Below are 21,392 nucleotides of genomic sequence, written 5' to 3' on the forward strand. Positions count from 1 at the left end.
CCAATTTTACTATTAACTGCATATAATAGCCTACGTCTTGGTTATGTAACCGTAAAGGAACAGCTACACCCAGTGTTTCTGTTCTCACTTAAAAAAAAAGGGACATTATGGTACATTATTTTTCTATGAAAAACGGTTTGCACAGTGGGGAAAATTAAACAAACATTGCCAGGGTTTTCAAACAGTTCTGGAGAATTCAGTTCCCCTTCAGCATGCTTGCACGAAATCATGACGTTTTCTCCTGTTGTTGCTAGCTTGAGCTGATAGTATGTGGTTTATCAACGCCAACTCTCATAAGGTAGGCCTATTGCATGAGGTACATTCTTGTTGTTTGTTAGTTAAGGTTCCGGTTAGCTACCGGAAGTTGTTGACATGGCTTACGCAACATGCGCTGGCTGACCCAGCCGGCTGCTCTCGAATTTCTTTCACGGGACTTTGATGGCATACGTCACAGTGACTTATGTCATCTCAGTTATGCACTAGGTTTTACTCCTGAGAAGCACGCCTAGAAAAGTAGTTTCATTTATTAATTTACTAATAATAGATTACTATGATGTAAACCACCAGTAATTGTCACCATGTAAAGTAGCCTTGATCGTGGTAGACTGCACTTACCAGTGGTGTGGTCGTCAGTTCAGTTGTTGTAGGTGGCAAAGTCGTCGTTGTGGGCGGAGTTGTGGTTGTAGTGGGTGAAGCAGTGGTTGTAGTGGGTGAAGCAGTGGTTGTTGTAGGTGAAGCTGTGGTTGTTTTAGGTGAAGCTGTAGTTGTAGTGGGTAAAGCAGTGGTTGTAGTGGGTGAAGCAGTGGTTGTTGTAGGTGAAGCAGTGGTTGTAGTGGGTGAAGCAGTGGTTGTTGTAGGTGAAGCAGTGGTTGTTGTAGGTGAAGCAGTGGTTGTAGTGGGTGAAGCAGTGGTTGTAGTGGGTGAAGCTGTTTTTGATGTGGGTAGAGATATAGTCATTGTGGGGGGAGCAGTGGTTGATGTGGGTAGAGTTGTGGTTGTTGGGTTGGCTGTGGTAGTTGGGGCTTGTGTCGTTGTAGATGTGGTTTGAGCATTTGGGGTTGTGGGTGGAGTTAAAGTGATGGTAGATTGCGGTTTGGAAGTTTGTGAGATTGTGCTGGCTGCGTCTGGAGCTGTAGTGGTTGTTCTAACTGTGTGTCTAACTGTATGTGTCAAAGTTGAAGCTGCAGAAGGAATGTAGGAAGAGGCAGTAGGAGAGGCAGTAGGCGAGGCAGGTGGCGAGGCAGTAGAAGAGGGCAGCAGGGCTGTAGCTGAAGGAGGAACTATGGTGGCTCCAGCCAGGGTTATGCCAGACGTAGTGGCAAGGTCAGAGGTCACGTAGGAAACAGTGGCTGGATGAGAGGGAGGGACTGTAGCCGTGACATCTACTGGTAAAGTTAAAGATACCGTTGCAGTTGCATCTGCTGGGTCAGTCTTGGTGTTGGGCCCTGAAGAGACTGCAGAGGAAGTGTTGGTGTCAGAGGAAGTGTTGGTGTCAGAGGAAGTGTTGGTGTCAGAGGAAGTGTTGGTGTCAGAGGAAGTGTGGGTGTCAGAGGAAGTGTTGGTGTCATAGGAAGTGTTGGTGTCAGAGGAAGTGTTGGTGTCAGAGGAAGTGTGGGTGTCAGAGGAAGTGTGGGTGTCAGAGGAAGTGTGGGTGTCCAAAGAAATGTTGGCATTAGAGGAAGTGTGGGTGTCAGAGGAAGTGTTGGTGTCAGAGGAAGTGTGGGTGTCAGAGGAAGTGTTGGTGTCATAGGAAGTGTTGGTGTCAGAGGAAGTGTGGGTGTCCAAAGAAATGTTGGCATTAGAGGAAGTGTGGGTGTCAGAGGAAGTGTTGGCATTAGAGGAAGTGTTGGTGTCAGAGGAAGTGTGGGTGTCAGAGGAAGTGTTGGTGTCAGAGGAAGTGTTGATGTCAGAGGAAGTGTGGGTGTCAGAGGAAGTCTTGGTGTCATAGGAAGTGTTGGTGTCAGAGGAAGTGTGGGTGTCCAAAGAAATGTTGGCATTAGAGGAAGTGTGGGTGTCAGAGGAAGTGTTGGTGTCAGAGGAAGTGTTGGTGTCAGAGGAAGTGTGGGTGTCAGAGGAAGTGTGGGTGTCAGAGGAAGTGTTGGTGTCAGAGGAAGTGTTGGTGTCAGAGGAAGTGTGGGTGTCAGAGGACGTGTGGGTGTCAGAGGAAGTGTGGGTGTCAGAGGAAGTGTTAGGCCTTGAGGAAGAGTCTGCCGTCTCAGTGCTTGCTGACGTGGACAGCTGTCTATCTATTTCAGGCCCAGTGGTGTTGGGACGGTGTGCAGGCCCAGTGGTGTTGGGACGGTGTGCAGGCCCAGTGGTGTTGGGACGGTGTGCAGGCCGCGTCCTGTCTTCCCGGGCGTACGTGGTGATGGCACCTGCTGATTGGTCCAAGTTGGCGTCCGTCGTGGACAAGGTGTCGCTAAAGCCCGACCCGTCGATGAAGCCACTCCAGGTATTAGGATGGAGCCCTTCAGTCGCAGTCCTTTTCGTGCGGGTCCCGATAATGTCGTTCGTCTCGGTCGTGGCTTTATTGACAGACGGGCCAGGGGTTCTGGGTGTTGAGGTTTTTCCAGTCCTCTGCTGCCTTGTACTGGATGGCTGGGTGCTCAGGACTGTTACTGGAGGTGTGGTTTGACCTGGATAAATGGAGAATAATTTACTTGAAATATTGCGCAGCCTAACGATTGATCGAATACAAACATAACCATGATATTCTCTTGAAAAATCTATACCAAGCAATAAGCAATAACAAGATCAACTGCAGCAACAAATCATTTCTACAATAGTACTGTTAAATTTTTTGTTCCGTCGTTGTGACACCCCAAACCTAAATAGACTACTAGAATAGCCTCTATATGAGGGTAACATCTTATTATTGGCTACCAAGGTTTGAATTTTATCAAAGTTAATTGGAAGTCATTGGGGACAATAGTGTCAAGCCCCATTGAGGTGTGACAGTTCTTCAACAACAACAAAAATATAAACACTTTCAAGTCCATCTAAATCAGAATCTGCAAATGTTCCTTGGAACAGTCAGCTTCGACCGGATGGACACTGCTGACGTTCTTCCTGAGTGAGTGACTTGATAGAACGTTCCCACAACAATGTGAAGGAAAGTCCGTATCTAGAGTGTCATCCGCTTTCCTCAACTACATACTGTTAGTTCATTGGCATATCAGGACTAGACTTCAAGTTTATAGGCTTCCCTGCAAACGTAGCCTACGATGATTTTGACAAAGGCGAACCAAGAAACCCACCTTTTATCGAACACAAATTAGTAATTTGCTCCCTCCCTCCTGTATCGACGTCATACTTTGTCCAATTCGAATATCTGGAGTCTGCTCGAATCACGACACGTATACCTTGTGTCTTCAGATACATTTGTTTTTCGGCTAATCCAACAGTCCCCTTCTCGTCGTAGCATTTCCAAGCAGGTGCATCGTCGCAGTCGCGGAGAGCGGCCAGGCGCGCGTGCGTAGGTATCATGCTGCTTGGATTGGCCCACAGACACATGGAGGACTGAACGTGCCACAACCTCATGTCGTTTGTCCATTCCCACTGTTGTACCAAGTCAAAATAGTTGCATTTACCAAGAATAATTGTCGTTTTGTGTTTTGTCAGACACAGTTTCTTAGGCGTCTGCATAATAAGGAATCCAGCTGTAACACAAACGAACTCAATTAGGATGAGAATTGAGAACATGATCATTATCTTGACCATCGTTTCAAATGGTCTACTTTATTTACTGTACCCAGTAAGCTATATCAATAATACCACAAATTAAACACTATAAGGTATGAAGGCTAGCCTGAGCTTAAACTTGGAATTGGGCTCTTAATTCGATAACATTTTGACTCCAAAGCCACTTAGCCTAGCAGGGGTAATTCATACTGGTCTTGTAATGTTACTTCGTTCAGATGAGAAATGATATGCCAACAACCGCAACAACAAAAAAATATATTGTGCTACAAAGCAGCCTAATCTCATGTTTTTAGCCAAGTAATCGTATGGTCATAGAAAACACACAGGCCTAAACCGGTCGATCACATATTAGCGTGGACTACTATTAGTTTAATCAACCTTTCATAACGTTCCATAATATTTTTATTACAAAAAAATTATTTGCTTGACCCTTCACGAGCCTACAGATAAGGATGGACGCGTCAGTTTCCGTTGTTGATGATCTTTACCAGTTTATCATACGTTTAAAACCTTCAAGGTTAGCAAAGCAATTCCTTAAAACATTGTATATGGAACTTACTTGTGGACGAGAATCGCAGGAAGATAAATAGGACAATAAACAAATAATCCATATTTTGTTTGACAGTTTCTTGCTGCCGACAGGTTCTGATGAGCAGAGTTGAGGCGTAGGGGAAGTGCGCCTTCTGGGAGGAAAGCATGCAGTGACCAGAGCTTCCTTCTATTCAATTGTTTTTGAGGTTTCATAGTGAAGTAGACCCCTCAGTGGCACTCATACACATGGAACTACTCCTCTTTCGGAAATACCAAAGTATCACAGATGTTCAAGAGTTCAAAATGACCAAGCAGACGCATTGGGACAACAAGTCCTTGCAGGAAGATTTGAGTTTGTCAATGTTCACACATAAATGACAAAAGGTCTTGTTTTACAATGAACAATGCAAACCGTTTATTAAAAAGAAAAAGTGTATACAATTATTTTAATTTCTTTCCACCATAAACACATTTAGCATTCTAAAATACAGTACACAGACATTAAGTATGGGTTAAGGTGTCCTTTATGACATTTTCAAATCTTATTAATATCTATTAAAATATTACAGTAGAATATAAACTATTCAGATTTGTCCATGCACTTACAGTATCATCTTGTATCAGTCGGTCTTATACGGTCTTGTCTATTGTCTCACTGTCACAATCAACTGCAATTTTGGCAAACTTATGACATGACATACTGTGTTCAAATGAAGTGACACCATGAAGTTGAAATGTGATAATCAGTCTTTCAAAACCTCAAATGGGATTCAAAGGTAAATATTAAAATGTTTAACATTAAAATATTAACATGTTGTATTGAAATAAGGTTCCAATAAACAAATACGGTTTATTCACTTTAGTTTTAAGATTATTATAGAGTTATGTCAGAATAGAGAATACTGTTATCTAAATATTGAAAGTTTCAGCTCTGAGGATTTATATGATAAAAAAGTGTAAAATCACGATGTTCATCGTGATTTTACACAACATAACTGTGTTGATAACAAACTCACTCCCTCCTTCTGTTTCCCTGCAGAGTCACCGTCAAGAAGACTCTTTGTTTGACCTCAGACCTGCACACAAACACAATCATACAACAAACATTAGTGAAGACAAATGTTCACCCACATAGGCGAGCCTTCAGAATATGCTGGAAAACAACATTTTAAATCGCATTCGCTAGAATAACATGAATAAAATATAGATATTAAAAAGAATCCTGTTGGCCTGGAGTTGAATTTTTGTTGGTTGACAAAGATAAACATTTACTTGTGTTATTTTACTTTGAAGAAGTGTTCATTTTTCCACATGGATACACATTGTGTTTGTATTGGCAAGGTTGTACTAAAATAATATAGAGGAATCTTCCCTGGTGGGTAATAATAGATTCAGCCGCTGTTTTTGAACAATTTTAAACAGATCCAATGACATGATTTTGATGATTTTTAACAGGCCACTTCTAAACAGGCTTTGGAGTACAGCATGACAAGGCTGACGAAGAGAAGCCCTGACATGAAAACATCAAGAGTGGACTTATAGTTCTCTGAAGTTACTGTCATTCCTAATCGTGACCACAGTACCAGCCGAAACTCCTCGCGATCCAGCAGGATCAGTAGAGAACAGGACTGGTTCAGACGTGTTGTAAACTGGAGGTCCAGCAACACTTCAGGAACAGTCTTCTGCTGGCTCAGCTGAGCAAAGAGCCTTCCCTTCCCAGAGCCCTAATCTCCAGACCTGAGTTCTCTGTGGGACAGGGGCCCAAAACCAAGCTAACCCCCCTGCTCTCCTTTCCTTTCCCGTCCTCACCCCCCGCCCCCTGCCCCCCGCCCCCCCCCCCCCTTCCCCGACATCCTGTTCGAGTCCTGGGGAGGGAGGAGGACAGGACATCTCCTCCACCCTTCCACATCCTCCCTCCAGCAAACCTCCTCTCACCATACCTTCACCCCTCACACAACCACAAACACAAAACCTCTCACACTACTCCCAACCTCTCACTCTCCTCACACCCACACTCACACAGACATGACCTGATCACCTTGCCTGGTATAACGTGCCAAGAAAACATTGTACTTTTTCTTAAAAGAATATATACAATATTAAATATAAGTATTTGTCTCTGTTTGGGTTCCAGAGGTCCACTTAATATTAAAGGAGGCACGCATGTCCTGTATCTGAAATAGCGTACAGAAAATAACTATTCACCAGCACCAAACGCCAGCACTATGATGTCATCACTGTGGCTGATCTGACAGGGGACTCCTCAATGACTGTTGTTGCCAACAGGTATCAGATTAGACAGAACTTTATTCATCCCAGACAGGGAAATTCAGAAGGTATATCTGTCCGTCTGCCTGCTTGTTTTTTGTCTGATATTTTGGCATGCTCTCTCCTTTCCCTTCCCTTTCCTGTCTGTCCTGGTCTGGTGGGATACTTGCCAACAGCATCTCCGTCATCGTTGAATCCACTTCTCATCACAACCTTGACTTTAGTCGTAACCTTGACTTTAGTCGTAACCTTGACTTTAGTCGTAACCTTGACTTGGTTCGTTTAGTCTCCAACTGTCCACTAATTTGCAACAGGCTCTGGTTATCCATGTGAGAAGATTGTAGTTGTATAGTTTGTACAATATAGATAAACCAGCATGACCAACCTGCTCTGTCAGGGTGTGGCTTGTCATGGTCCTCTCTGGCAGTATGCTGAGAGGAATCCCCTCAACGTCCAGGGTGCGGTCAGAGACAAAGCAACAAAATTCAACAAATACACTTTAAATCCACCTTAGCCTACCCGCTTACCCAAATCAAATCTTGCAAATTACAGAGTGCTGAGACTTCTTTGAGAACTTGTTTCACCCAGGAGATGGTGTTATGGTCTACAGGGAGATCCTGGTTAACATGCCCCCACCCTCCAGGCTCCCACCCTCCAGGCCCCCACCCCTCCAGGCCCCCACCCCTCCAGGCCCCCACCCCTCCAGGCCCCCACCCTCCAGGCCCCCACCCCTCCAGGCCCCCACCCCTCCAGGCCCCCACCCCTCCAGGCCCCCACCCTCCAGGCCCCCACCCCTCCAGGCCCCCACCCCTCCAGGCCCCCACCCCTCCAGGCCCCCACCCCTCCAGGCCCAAGACTAATCCCACCCTGTGGGGCGCTGGTGCTCCTGAAAGATATAGAGGAAGCGAAGGGTGGGGGTGGGGAGGGTAGAAAGAGTTGTGGTGTGAAAAAAGTTTCAAAAAAAGTTACGAAAATGTATATATATTTTTTATTTCAAACAAAAGTTTTGAATAAAAAGTTTTGAACAAAAACAATTCTAAAGGTTGAAAAAATACTTTTCTAAAAAAAGTTTACAGACAAAAGTCAGGAATAGATATATTCCTGATCACCCATGGCCACATATGATGGAGATGTTTGAAATTGTCTGTGTCAAAAAGGATTCCTGGCGAATGCTCTGGGCGTTTATAGTGTTTTTGTATGTTTTTGTGGTTATGTCTATTTTTCCATAATACTCGTCTAGTCCTGTGACCGATTTGTGCACATAACATTTTTATTTTATGGCGATGTCCTAGAAAGCTGTCTCACCACAGTCTTTGGGACCTTTTGACGATCTCAATGACAGCAGAAACTTACTGGACTCAGACACAGGTTTTATCCTCCCAGTGTATTCCGTGCAGAGTGCGCTTGTGTATTTAACCCCACTTGAAACATTGATTGGTGGGCAGGAAGTTCCACCCTCTCCAGGAAAACATGTTGTATAACCCTGACCAACAGACTGCCCTGTCCGCCTGCCTACCTGCCATCCTACCTGTCTGTCTGCTGCCTGTCTGCTTGCCTGCCTGCCTGCCTGTCTGTCTCTGTCTGCTGCCTGTCTGCTTGCCTGCCTGTCTGCTTGCCTGTCTGTCTGTGTCTGTCTACTGCCTGTCTGCTTGCCTGTCTGTCTGTCTGTGTCTGTCTGCTGCCTGTCTGCGTGCCTGTCTGCTTGCCTGTCTGTCTGTCTGTCTGTCTGCCTGTCTGTCACACTGACCAAGACTGTTACTGTCTGCACTGACAGACAGGTAGACCTGTTACTGTCTGCACTGACAGACAGGTAGACAGGAAGACAGACAGACAGGCAGCAGACAGACAGGCAGACAGGCAGCAGACAGATAGACAGGTAGACGGGAAGACAAACAGCCACACTTCCCAACCTGGGCAGACACAGTTTGGAGTAAGAAATACAGGAAGCACTGTTCCCACTGTGCACTGGGCCCTGTGTCTGCAGGCCCTGTGTCTGCAGGCCCTGTGTCTGCAGGCACTGTGTCTGCAGGCCCTGTGTCTGCAGGCCCTGTGTCTGCAGGCACTGTGTCTGCAGGCCCTGTGTCTGCAGGCCCTGTGTCTGCAGGCCCTGTGTCTGCAGGCACTGCGCTCTCACCAAACTGTGTCAAAAAAGAGGCTCTCTTCAACACTTACAGCATCCCTTAGCAATACAACAAATAACGGTGTTCTAATATTAGTTTAACAGTGCAAGTTTGAATGCTTTTTGAGTATTCAGTGGCCATTAAAAGACTGTTACTCTATGCAAATAACTGTACTACATGGGAAGACTATAGAAGGTGAAATTTGAAGAATTGGCCAGTGATGACCCGTCACCTTTCCTTGATTCTGACCACCAAAACACTGTTATCGCCACGCACTACAACCATGCACTTCTGATCCCTGATTTTTTGCTATATTTTCTATGTGCACTGTTTAGATGTCTGCTAAATGAATACATTGTAAATGCTATATAAATTAATCAACATGTCTCTTACATAATGCTATGGATTGCCCTATCAGGCAAAACACTGAATGTGGTTGTACAGACTGTCCCTGCCAAGTTGTTTTAAGAGGTCCTTCTGAACTCTGTGGAAAAGACAATCATTGTGTCTCATGTGTTAACCTTGACACTTCCCTCCTTCACACACACACACACACACACACACCTACACACAAGCACATACACACCTATGCCAACAAACAAACCCATGCTGGCACACACACTTATCATTTACATTTACATTTAGTCATTTAGCAGATGCTCTTATCCAGAGCGACTTACAGTAAGTACAGGGACATTCCCCCGAGGCAAGTAGGGTGAAGTGCCTTGCCCAAGGACACAACATCAGTTGGCATGACCGGGAATCGAACTGGCAACCTTCGGATTACTAGCCCGATTCCCTCACCGCTCAGCCACCTGACTCCTCCTTATCACACACCCTCCCTCTCATTCAAGAGAGTCATAAAGCTCTTTCTCTCACTTACAGGCTGGCAACGCAAGCCGACTAAGGAAACCTCCCGTTTCTCTGCAATTATCCACTTCCTGCTTCAATCAGCCACTTCCTGGTTCAATCAGGGCCCTGTGACCTTGAACCTGTGCCCAGACCCTGACCCCTTGACCCCAAAGGAAGGCTGTGGAGAGATGGATGCCAGAGCTGTCTCATAAAGTGGCCTGGCATGCCAGCTAGACCGGAGAGACTTTAAAAGTTTAGCATCAAACTTCTGAGATATTTTTTGGGGGGGTTATTTCTTTATGTAAAAAAAAAAAGTATATTGTGTATTTTTAAGGGAATTTTGTTCTAAATCTTTCATCATTGTGGTCCAGACAGTAAGGCAATGTCCCTACAGTTCCCCGGCAGTAGTCACTCAGTCGTGACCATGTATGGACACAAGCACGTCCACACACAGGTCAAAGGTCACAGGACAGGAAATGCATCACCTGCCTGAGCTACCTCATGAAGTAGAAAGGGGTGTAGCAAGGTTACAGTTGTCTTTTTATGACCAGCCCCAATTACAGATTATGTGTTGCGTTTTATTTATTTTGTATTATTACTTTTTTATATATATATAATATATATATATATATATATATAAATAAATTATGGTGTGAAATATTACATTGAAATAAAAAACTATTTTGCTTATATATTAAACATACCCATTTTAACGGCCCATCAAAGAGCTGTTTGTATGCTTTACAGTTTGAGCCCATGTCATGTCTCACACGGGCCACACAAACAATATACTGGAATTCAGTATCGTTTTAGTTATTCTCACATAAACGTCCTAAAGGCGCCAACTACACACAGTGCCACTGCGTGGCGCACTTGCACTGTAGATGTAGTGCGCCTTGCTGTGTGGCCTTTTCATGTAGCCTAATTTGAGAGGAACAAAAAAGTCAGAATCCGGTAACCTAGATTTTACGACAACCTCAATTCTGTCATAGATTCAAGTTTTCATTGAGGCATGTTTTGAAGATTCTTTCTCTACTTTTATTTTACAATCCACCGAGTCCACTACAACCTGGATTTTCAAAAAATTAACAATATGAAATAGCCTAATATGCAGTATTAGTTGTTGGTAAGAAAAATGTATAATTCCTGATGGATTATAGGCCAAATGTATAGGCCCACTGGAAGTGTGGTTTTGCATTCGGCGGATGACGTGACAGTAAACCCAATTCAGGAGCTATCCGTGGTCCTGACACTATGCAGGCTACATTGGCCATTAGACAACAGGTGATTTGGTTTTTATAACACCTTTAGCTACGGTGCTTCGCTCTGTGGTATTTCTTATGCTGTGTAGATGTGTTTTATCCACTGAAAAGGCATAACGTCACGTGAATCATTCTTTATCAAATGCTCAAGGCTATTGATCGATCTGGCTTTGTAAATGTAAGCCACATTTAATACAGAAACGTTAAAAACTGAAGTAAAATATATAAAACCTAATATTTTAGTAACATGGTTTTAATTTACCTGTGAAATAAAGAGCTCCGACACAAATACAATCAACTTCGCAATTTAAAAAAAAACTATTTCCAAGGTTTTAAGACAGACCTCTCAACTGAACAAGTGAACTCTCTGAATGGTCTGCGTTTTTGACGACACACACACAAACACACACACACACACACACACATACATCGACAGTCGTTCAACATGCCTCTGAAATTGGTTGCGGTTCCTTCACTTTGAATAAGGCCTACCAACAAGTTAAGAGGTAGTGCAGTTGTCTGGTACACAGCCCTTCAAACTGTATTACCTACTGCTGTTGTTGTATACTGTATAATGTTCTGTGTGATATTTATACTTATCTTCGTGCATGGAGCCGCTGATGGCTCCGGAACCACGCCGCGATATCACACCGACTGTCCGACCGGTTGTAAATGTGAAAACGACGGAACGCTCGTGCGGGTAGACTGCGTGGACGTCGGTCTCGAGGAACTGCCTTCAAACCTGAGTGTGTTCACTTCATACCTGTGAGTACAGAGGAAGAGCCTTTATTTTTTGTCTAGTTTCTTGGTCTACAGGCTATGATGTTATTTATGTAGTAGAAATGACTCGTCCATTCATTACTTTTTATGCTGAATTTGAATCTTGATGCTTCAACTGTGTTGAACATAAGTAGCACAAGTAGGCCACGTGTGCAGGGCTTAAACACAATGCCACGAATGTAATTATTCCCTAAAATGCTAGACAACTGGCCAACTTTTGAGTTGCTGCGTGTTGTTTTATAAAAGATCATGGCAAATTTGAGCGTTTATGATTTTGATGATGAATTTGCATCCAGACGTTTTTAATTAGGCTCCTTCTTGAGTTTGACTCTCCTCGGCGTTTGCCGCCCAGTACAACACCGCTCAACTGCTCCGCGCGGAACTTTCCCATTCTCATCATGAACTACTGGGACCTAAAGCTCAACTGATATTCGTGTAGCCTACTAGCATGTGTTTTGTCATGACACTTTTTTAATCTCCATTTTTGCGTAAAGAATCTCGGTGCAATGAGTGATTATATGAAGTAGGCTATAACAGCCTTTCGTCCACGTCTTGCCAACTATATAATATATACATCTTGAAGCCCAGTTGTGGATGGCTGTTCTGACAACACATTTACATTTAGTCATTTAGCAGACGCTCTTTTCCAGAGCGACTTACAGTAAGTACAGGGCCATTCTCCCCGAGGCAAGTAGGGTGAAGTGCCTTGCCCAAGGACACAACGTCAGTTGGCATGACCGGGAATCGAACTGGCAACCTTCGGATTACTAGCCCGATTCCCTCACCGCTCAGCCACCTGACACAACACACTCTTTACATACAGGGACGTGAGCATGAACAACCTCAGCCTTCTTCCTGCCCACGCCCTGACTCATCTCCACTTCCTCCAGGAGCTGTGAGTATGGCGGCATTCTCTACCAAGCTTGGGCCCAGGTCCCCAAAATGGTTGTTGAGACCTACTTCATTAATTGACTCTGACTGCGGTTCTGAGAAAGCACACATTGTTTTCTTCAGGTTATTTGTCATATTCCTAAGAACAGGATGTATGTTCTGATGTATAATCCACAACTTGAGCATACATGTATTTACTTTACTTTGAGACACTTAGACTGAGAGCACCCATTAAACTGGAGCCCTTCAGAACTGCAACATGGTCCCTAAAACGTTTCGTAACATCTGCACGTTCCAGAACACTAATGGCAAAGACAGAGAAGAAAGTCTAGGATTAATTTAGTCTGTAAATATGGGTTTAGAGAAGAAGTTCCACCAGAGCCTGTTCAGAAGACGCCTGCAGAGGCAGTAGTCTGACTCTAGATGAACTAGCAGAATGGGAACTGAGCCAAAAGCACTAAACATTTTAAAATTACATGTTCTCAATACTTTCTACCAAATTAAGTAGAGTCTTGCCTTCTGCCTGTCATGGAAGGTTTGCAATTTATATTCATTTTTTCAAAATCACCTTTTCACATCTGCAGGTCCAAATGAATGTTTATGCACAAACATGATGAATGACAGAAAATGATCATGTTTATCTTTTGTTGTTAAAATGTTTGCACACCATAATCCTTAATTATCATCAGATGGTATTAAGTGTGTCGTGTTTCGCTTTCAGTCGACTGGCAGGAATCAGCTTAACAGAGATCCCTGAAGGAACATTCTCTGAACTTGTCAATCTCAAAGTACTGTAAGTATTTATGTCAAAATTAATCTCAAACTATATTTATAAATATGTAATTTTCTTTTCTGACCACATGTTTTGTTCTGTGTTGCTCAGAATGCTACAGAACAATAATCTTAAAGTGGTTCCTGTCGAGGCCCTGGAGAACCTCAGGAACCTCCAGTCTCTGTGAGCACCCCCCCCCCCCCTCAGCCTCCACCGTTATGTACAGTAGGAACAGTAATGCCTTCATGATGTCTTCATTTAGCAGACGACTCTAGCAACAAGCTCCAGGTTAAATCATGTGCTAAGCCTGTCTGTTTGAGGCTGTGCTAAGACTGTCTGTGGTCAGCCCTAGTTGTATCTAATAACATAGCCCTATTAAGTTATGGAAAACAGGTCTGCTTATATTTAGAAATTCTGTCTTTTCTTGATGACAGACTGACTATATTTGACGCTGAGCTACATTTTCTGGTTTATTTCATACTTTTTGTTTATGCTCTGACTGTTTAGACTAAGTATTCTCAAGAGGGAGGAAAAACTAAGAATATTCATAAAGAAAGTTTTTTTTGTTAGTCCAGAACACCACTAATGTAATTTTCCAATGGCGTTTATAAATGTGGTCAAAGGCTTGGTAATGGAACTGTGTTCCTCTGCCGATATCGCACGCACAGACATGCATGTGTGGGCTAACACAAACACACACACTATAGAAGAAAAAAATATATATATACATATATGCATTTTAGGGCATTTCTGCTATATTTGGACTGAGATAATGAAGAGTGACAGTAAAGAGGAGATGTAGGACCTGCCCCCTCCTGCCCCTTCCTGCCCCCTCCTGCTGCCCCCTCGCTCAATCCCGGCGGCCCCTTCCATGTTGATCTGATTTGCTGTCCTCATCATCTCAAAGAGTAAACAATGATCACTGCTGTTTAGACGTACCAATCTCAAAATCACACGTTAGCGGGGGGAGAGACACCACATCCGAGCTGCGTGCGGTGGTGCCAGGACCCCGTGTCAGACACACAAGCCCCCCGAGGGAACGTCAACACCAGAAATTACTACCATGCTGCAGAGGAATGCATAGAGCCACCTCCCTGCTGGAGGACGTGTCTGGAGAGATGTCTCTGATGGAGAGATGTCTCTGTGTGGAGAGACGTCTCTGATGGAGAGACGTCTCTGATGGAGAGATGTCTCTGTGTGGAGAGACGTCTCTGTGTGGAGAGACGTCTCTGGTGGAGAGATGTCTCTGGTGTAGAAATATCTCTGTGTGGAGAGACGTGTCTGGTGGAGAGACGTGTGTGGTGGAGAGATGTCTCTATCACTTTCTTCGTCATATATCCTTTTTACTCAAACATCTACTTTGATGTTGACTGGTACTGCAGATGTGTTTGTTACTTCGTCCGACATATACATTATTTACTGTATATATATATATATATAGTACTACTGTATGTATAAAATATTTATCCTTTATTCTATTTATCCTTTCTTTGGATTCTCCTTTTGTTACATTTTAGAATGAAGGAACAATATGTTCTAATTTTGTAAATTGCAGTCTTCCCAGAACTTTGTTCCAGGCAGTTCCTAACAGAGTCTCTTATTTTCCAGACGTTTAGATGCCAACCACATCGCCAGTGTCCCCACCAGGTCCTTCAAGGGCCTGACGTCCCTGCGCCATCTGTGGCTCAATGACAATGCCCTCACAGATGTGCCCACCCCTGCGCTAACCAGGGTGCCAGGGCTGCAGGCGATGACCCTGGCTCTCAACCACATCACCCACATCCCTGACAGCGCCCTGGCAACCCTCAGCAGACTGGTGGTCCTGTAAGTGCTGCAGGAGAACTGAAGATCTGTCTGCTCTCCTCGCACTCTAGAACTGTACAGGTGTCTTCTCCCTCTCTCGCTCTCGCTCTTTCTGTGTCCCTCTACCTAGAGATACCCTTTGACCCCTGGCCTCTCCTGACCTGGTCTCCCCTGACCTGGTCTCTCCTGACCTGGTCTCTCCTGACCTGGTCTCCCCTGACCTGGTCTCTCCTGTACCCTTCAGGCATCTACAGAACAACCAGATCCTTTCACTGGGCGAACGATGCTTCACTGGACTGCAACACCTGGAGACCCTGTGAGCTTCTCCAGCACATTCAGCACATAACAGTACACAGTTATTAGTTCAAGCAGAACCAAAATCCTAGGTATTAGTAGTATTCCTATTGTTTGTGTATTAGTATTACTTATTGAATAAACAGAACGCCTCCCTGGCTGGAGTGAACAGGTGATGTTGCTAGAGTGAGCCTCATCTCTGTGTTCTCCACAGTGCTGGTGTTGTGTTCGTCATGGTGAAAGGAAGGGCTGTTGAACGCAGCCAGACTGCAGGTGCGCTCGCTCTCTGCTGACGTACAGGCTGTCTTTATAAGAGCCTTAAGTGAGGTCCTTAAGTGAGCCACCACTGCAGATCAAACGACCCCTAAATGCTCATCTGGTGCATCCCAGTGTGTGGCCGCAACCCTGCGCCAATTACCCTCCGTCTAGATAGCACATGTTGCCTGAGTGTTTGCAGTGGCGCTAACCCCTCCAGCCCCAGCCCCCCCCCCCCCCCCCAGCCCTGGCAGAACTGCCCCCCCCCGTGCCTAAACACTACCACCAGCTGGGATTACTCTCTCATCCCTCTACTAAAGAGGCTGTATTACAGCATGTTTGTATTACAGCATTTTAGTATTCCTGTGTATTAGTATTCCAGCGGTTAGGGTTAGCAGTATTCCAATTTTTCAGTTTAAGTTTTTCAGTTTTCCAGTACCGGTATTTACGTTTTCCAGGACCAGTATTTCAGTATTTCAGCACGGCACTGCAGTTTTCCAAGGATAACGCAATTTTTTTTTAAATGCACGTGTTAATAGAAGCAAACCCTTGTCTGCATCTGGGTGAGATTTTGCTGCATTGAACCCATTACGGTATAGCCCTAAATAACAGAGAACAATTTGCGGTTTAGAAAAGAGTTCCGTCTGGTTTTGAATGTATGTTAGATACGGACTCACTGCAAGTCCTACTGCAGCAAACACTGCACTTGGTTCTACACGAAGACTGACATCTTGATACTGCAGATCAGTGCGTCAGGGTAATGGTGCTCTTAGTACCAGGTTGTAGGTAAAACTCCCATCAGGGCGATTCACACCAAAAATATACATTCACTTTGAGTCATTTTGGACAGTTTAGGAAATGTTTATCACCAACCGAGACCCTAAATCTTGCCTCTGCCACTCTCTCTGCTGAACTTTGACCGTTGCGGGCATTCATTCTCACGGACGAGTGATGGAGAGGGCTGTGAACCAATCACCTCCTTGCGTTCCCCAGCTCTGTTTAATAACAGGAAGCTGGACACTGTGAGGGGATCAATGATCTGCACATCTAGGGATGAGGGAAGAAAATAGAAATGGAAAAATAAGAAACAGAGCGACAGAGACAGCAACAAAGACAAATAAAGTCTGAGGATGACTGCATCCAGGACACATGACCCTGACACACTCCTCTCTTCTAACCTCTAGAGATCTGAGCTACAACCACATACACATGTTTCCTCCAGCCATCAGAACCCTCCAGAACCTGAGAGAACTGTGAGTGGAGCACAGACGTCACACCCCACGCCACACACCCCACGCCACACCCCACGCCACACCCCACGTCACACCCCACGTCACACCCCACGTCACACCCCACGTCACACCCCACGCCACACACCCCACGTCACACACCCCACGCCACACACCCCACACCACACACCCCACGTCACACACCCCACGTCACACACCCCACGTCACACCCCACGCCACACACCCCACGTCACACACCCCACGTCACACCCCACGCCACACCCCACGTCACACACCACCCCCTACTTCACACATGACAGGACTGAATCAAAATGACTCCTCCCCTTCAGGACGTTTCATAGCAACAGAATCACATCCATTCCAGAGCACGCCTTTGGAGGAAACCCGGCCCTGAGATCCCTGTACGTTTCAAACACTTCAAGTTTATAAACATTACGTGTTGTAATGGACATATTTACTTAATTGATTATTATAATAATAAATATGTTCTTAAACAGCTTGTAAATGATCACAATATTTAGTCATGATATGCACCGCAGCGGTACACATGTGCGTTGGTAATTAAGTTAGTGATTGACAGTTCTTGACTAATGACACATCTACAGATACTTCCACAACAACCCCGTCCGGTCCATCGGCAGGTCAGCCTTCCGGAACCTCTCAGAGCTGCGCACACTGTGAGTCAGCACCAGCAGTACCGCACCTCTCGTCACTCATCACCAAGGATTCCTTTTTTTAAAGCTATTGTTCCTAATGGTCCTTCCTGGTCAGACAGACAGACGGACGGACAGATAGACAGAGTGCACACGCCTGCAATGATGTCTGCATCATCTGAAGCTAACTGGCGGGCCAGTGGGTTCCCAAGGCTTTCTGTACTTGACCAAGAAAGACACATGTCAATCCTACACATGCTACTGTTACCACATAATATCCCAAATCATTCTAGAAGGGTTCAACTAAATCCTCACGCAAGCCTCTTCTCTCCCTGCCAGCAGAACCCTGAACGGAGGAATCCAGGACTTCCCAGACCTTACCGGGACACACTCACTCGAAAACCTGTGAGTCCAGAACCATCGTAACAATAAAACACCAGTCCAGGTTTTATCTCTTCAAAGACCTCCATTAATAACCAACACTACAGCTGTCAGACATGCCTTCTAGACATCGAGAGATCTTTACAGAAGGTAACATTTACATCCTTCCATGCAGGTCAGTTAGTGGCACACACATCTCATCCCTGCCCGGATCTCTCTGTGATCAGCTACCCAGCCTGCTTCAGCTGTAAGTTCCAGACAGTCATGTGACCCCTCTAACTATCAGGTGACCCCTGTAGCTATCAGGTGACCCCTCTAGCTATCAGGTGACCCCTGTAGGTATCAGGTGACCCCTCTAGCTATCAGGTGACCCCTCTAGATATCCACATCTCACAGGTCTAGTACCTCATCCCCAGCATGTGCTCCTTAGTGATCTCTCCCACAACCGGATCCAGAACCTTCCCAGCTTCTGTGGCTGTAGGAAGATCCACACCATGTGAGTATTCTTATGCATCTGGTCCTGTTCAAACTGGTGATCAGCTAGTACTAAACACCAGGAGGATGTTTGTGTTGCTTGTGTGTTTGTGTGTGTGTGTGTGTGTAGTGACCTGCATCACAACCGCATCTTCGGACTACTGGCAGACACGTTCTGTGAGATGTCGGAACTCAGATCCCTGTGAGTAATCTACTGAGAGGAGGAAACACACACACACACACTACGTACATGTGAGTAGAGTGTGTGTGTAGTACAGATCTACACACACACACATTCAACTTCTTTTTCTTCCCCCAGTGATCTCTCGTCCAATCGGCTAGCCTCCCTCTCTCTGGAGGGGCTCGGAAGTCTCACCCACCTGAGTGTTGCTGGTAACCTGGAGCTGAGAGACCTCCTGCCCCTCCAGGCTCGGCCTCGTCTCAGGTATCTGGAGGGATGGATGGGTTAAGCTCAGTGGAGAAGCCTCTGACTGCAGATTCAGAGTTTCCAGATTCAAATCAAATCAAAATCCAATCCCTCATCTCAATCACTGCTTAGTAAATACATTGAAGACAATCACTTAAAGTCACAGAGAAATACATCCAAAATTAACCTTTTGGTTAATGTACTACACTTATATATCTGCGTCTGTGCTTTGTTGGGTTATGTGAAGTTACTCACATGGACGAGGAGGATGTATTGTCTGAGTGTGTGTTGTGTGGTTGTGGTCCCAGGGCTGGCCGGAGGGGTGTGTTTGATCTGTGTGAGAAGGCCAACAGCCGACACCTTCAGGAGACAGGCAGAGGTGAGAACATTTGGCAAGATGCCTTCACGATCACGTCCACTCATGGTACACACCCAAGGAGGGGGTTTATTTGTTAATAGGTAAACACAGATAGGTATAGAAATATCCAGATTTATGTGTGTCGTTAACTCACATAGCCTGTGAGTGGGGGTGTTATGTTCAGGTGGTTTGTGGACGCTAGCATGAGAATATGAAACAGCTGGAGTAAGATGTAAGGAAACAGAGGTGTGGACCACTGACCTAAACTGAGCTGTTCTGTTCCCAGTGAACGACAGACAACCAGATCTTTCTGTGGGGTTCAGAGGAGAAGCACACCCCCTGCATGCTGCTCTCTGCTGCCCTGGTCCTGGTGAGTGTGTATCAAGAGGATACAGGAGATCAGGAGAGTTCGGTATCAGGATCATACTCTGCATGTGTGGCAAGCAACCCTTTCCTGAAGCCCTCCTTGACGATCGACTCTCTCCCATGCCTGTCTGTCCTCGCCCGTCCCTAGACGTGTCCTGTCTGACCCACAGTGTGTTTGGGAGCTCTCTCCAGCGAGGCGCAGCGTGGATCTTCATCATCCTCTCCCTCGCCTGCAACTCCCTGGTTCTGGTGTCTCTCGGCTTCCCGTCCGCTCCCTCATGTCCCTCCCAGCACTTACTGGGAGTCCTGGCCTGGGTGCATCTCCTCTCCAGCGCCGCCCTAGCTGTGGTAGATAGTATGACCGTGGGCGGTCAATGGTGGAAGGAAGGGACAAGCTGTGAAGTGATGGATTTTGTGTTGACCTTCTCCTCGGAAGCCTGCGTGTTCCTGCTCACTGCTCTGGTAGCAGAGCGAGGCCACGCCGCTCAGAGTGCAGCCGTGCTTGGACGGACCAGGAAGAGTCCGTTATGGTCCAGGGCTGTCCGAGCGGTCTCTGCCTCATGTTGCACCCTAGCGGGGGCTGTCGCCTCCTGGCCCCTCCTGGGCACGGCTCTGCCTCCCCCCGGACACCCCTCCAGCTCAGGCTTCTCCTCAGCCCTGGTCCTGCTCAACTCCCTCTGCTTCCTGGTCATGGCGCTCATCCACGCCCGCCTCTGCCGCCGCCCGGAGACGCTCGCTCCGCAGACAGGCCACGCCCACCGACGCTGCACTACCAACATGGTGGCTTGTCTCCTCCTCACCAACGGTCTGCTCTTCCTCCCTGTGTCCCTAGCCCCCTTCATCTCCTCTCTCAGACCCTCTCTCCTCTCCAGCCCAGAGGTTGCCAGGTTTGGAAAGGTGCTCTCCCTGCTGCCTGCCTGTGTCAACCCCTTCCTGTACATGCTCCTCAGTCCCTGGTTTCAAGAGGAAGTGGAGAGGCGTCTGTGCTGGAGATCGACCAGGAGGAAGAGAGCCTGCCACTCCAGCAGGGGGTGCGTGGACCTGGAGGCAGGTGACCCTGATCAAACTCCCGTCTCCTGATCCTAAAGGGAGAGAGGCAGCGACTCCACCAGGAAAAACATCACTTCCGAGTCAGGCGTTAAAGGAGAGGTTCTAGGATCAACTTACCTGGCTCTTCCGAGGACATCAAACTATGAACTTCTGTTAGCATCTTGTTTCTTGTTCACAGAGCTGCTTAGGGGCACTCAGAAGCCCTGAGGCCCATAGATATATATAAACACTAGATGTCTTACGGCAGAGTCTAGAACGTCCGCACATGGCGGCCATCTTGCGACAGTCAACTCGCTCACCCATAACATTGTGTTTAATCTACATGTACTTTTTAAATGACCATAACTTGCTCAATTTTCAACCGATTTTGAAACGGTTTGGTTTGTTATCAACGTCAGAGATGTCGGTATGCCACTGCATACTTCTATTCTATTTAAAAAAAAAACATCATTATTCATAAGTATGCAGTGGCATACCGACATCTCTGACGTTGATAACAAACCAACCGTTTCAAAATCGGTTGAAAATTGAGCAAGTTATGGTCATTTAAAAAGTACATGTAGCATCAACACAATGTTATGGGTGAGCGAGTTGACTGTAGCAAGATGCCCGCCATGTGTGGACGTTCGACTCCGTTGTCCGGCAACGCGGACGAGACATCTAGTGTTTATATATATCTATGCTGAGGCCTGATGATACTGCTGTTCACTGCCAGGAAGAGAGAAGTGTGTTCCTTCCTGCAGTAATAAAACTCCAGTGTTGCATTCACTCGTGGTTAAGGCATCTCCATTTTAACGTGACTATATCCATGGTGTGGTTCATCATTTATTTGTACCATATCCATGTAGTATATATATATTTTTTGTAAACAGGATATTTTTAGATTTAAATTTACCACCAACT

At 45.8% G+C, this 21,392-nt stretch overlaps 2 protein-coding genes across 2 annotated transcripts; one reads left to right on the forward strand and one right to left on the reverse strand.

Annotated features, from left to right (window-relative positions):
* Positions 1–1,169: 1,169 nt before the first annotated feature.
* On the reverse strand, positions 1,170–4,419 carry LOC134020687 (dentin sialophosphoprotein-like). Its single transcript, XM_062460850.1, has 4 exons — positions 4,262–4,419; positions 3,258–3,659; positions 1,405–2,636; positions 1,170–1,181 (listed from the first exon to the last, which is right to left on the reverse strand). Exons 1-4 carry the CDS (start codon positions 4,398–4,400, stop codon positions 1,170–1,172), a joined length of 1,785 nt encoding a protein of 594 aa, XP_062316834.1. The 5' UTR covers positions 4,401–4,419.
* A 7,925-nt stretch (positions 4,420–12,344) lies between these two features.
* On the forward strand, positions 12,345–20,690 carry LOC134020688 (leucine-rich repeat-containing G-protein coupled receptor 4-like). Its single transcript, XM_062460851.1, has 13 exons — positions 12,345–12,410; positions 13,128–13,199; positions 13,290–13,361; positions 14,787–15,002; positions 15,226–15,297; positions 16,715–16,783; positions 17,110–17,181; positions 17,386–17,457; positions 18,245–18,310; positions 18,419–18,490; positions 19,024–19,094; positions 19,360–19,443; positions 19,588–20,690. Exons 1-13 carry the CDS (start codon positions 12,349–12,351, stop codon positions 20,517–20,519), a joined length of 1,932 nt encoding a protein of 643 aa, XP_062316835.1. The 5' UTR covers positions 12,345–12,348; the 3' UTR covers positions 20,520–20,690.
* The last annotated feature ends 702 nt before the right edge of the window (positions 20,691–21,392 follow it).

Source organism: Osmerus eperlanus, chromosome 5 (assembly GCF_963692335.1).
Source record: "Osmerus eperlanus chromosome 5, fOsmEpe2.1, whole genome shotgun sequence".
Taxonomy (NCBI): domain Eukaryota; kingdom Metazoa; phylum Chordata; class Actinopteri; order Osmeriformes; family Osmeridae; genus Osmerus; species Osmerus eperlanus.

What these genes read in the sequence shown, in the direction of transcription:
- LOC134020688 (XM_062460851.1), top strand. Translation starts at nt 12,349, where the DNA reads ATGAACAACCTCAGCCTTCTTCCTGCCCACGCCCTGACTCATCTCCAC. An exon ending in CTTGTCAATCTCAAAGTACT is followed by an intron (nt 13,200 to 13,289) that starts GTAAGTATTTAT and finishes TGTGTTGCTCAG; the next exon opens with AATGCTACAGAACAATAATC. An exon ending in CTCAGGAACCTCCAGTCTCT is followed by an intron (nt 13,362 to 14,786) that starts GTGAGCACCCCC and finishes CTTATTTTCCAG; the next exon opens with ACGTTTAGATGCCAACCACA.
- LOC134020687 (XM_062460850.1), bottom strand. Translation starts at nt 4,400, where the DNA reads ATGCTTTCCTCCCAGAAGGCGCACTTCCCCTACGCCTCAACTCTGCTC. An exon ending in CCTGCGATTCTCGTCCACAA is followed by an intron (nt 3,660 to 4,261) that starts GTAAGTTCCATA and finishes TTTGTGTTACAG; the next exon opens with CTGGATTCCTTATTATGCAG. An exon ending in TAATTTGTGTTCGATAAAAG is followed by an intron (nt 2,637 to 3,257) that starts GTGGGTTTCTTG and finishes CCATTTATCCAG; the next exon opens with GTCAAACCACACCTCCAGTA.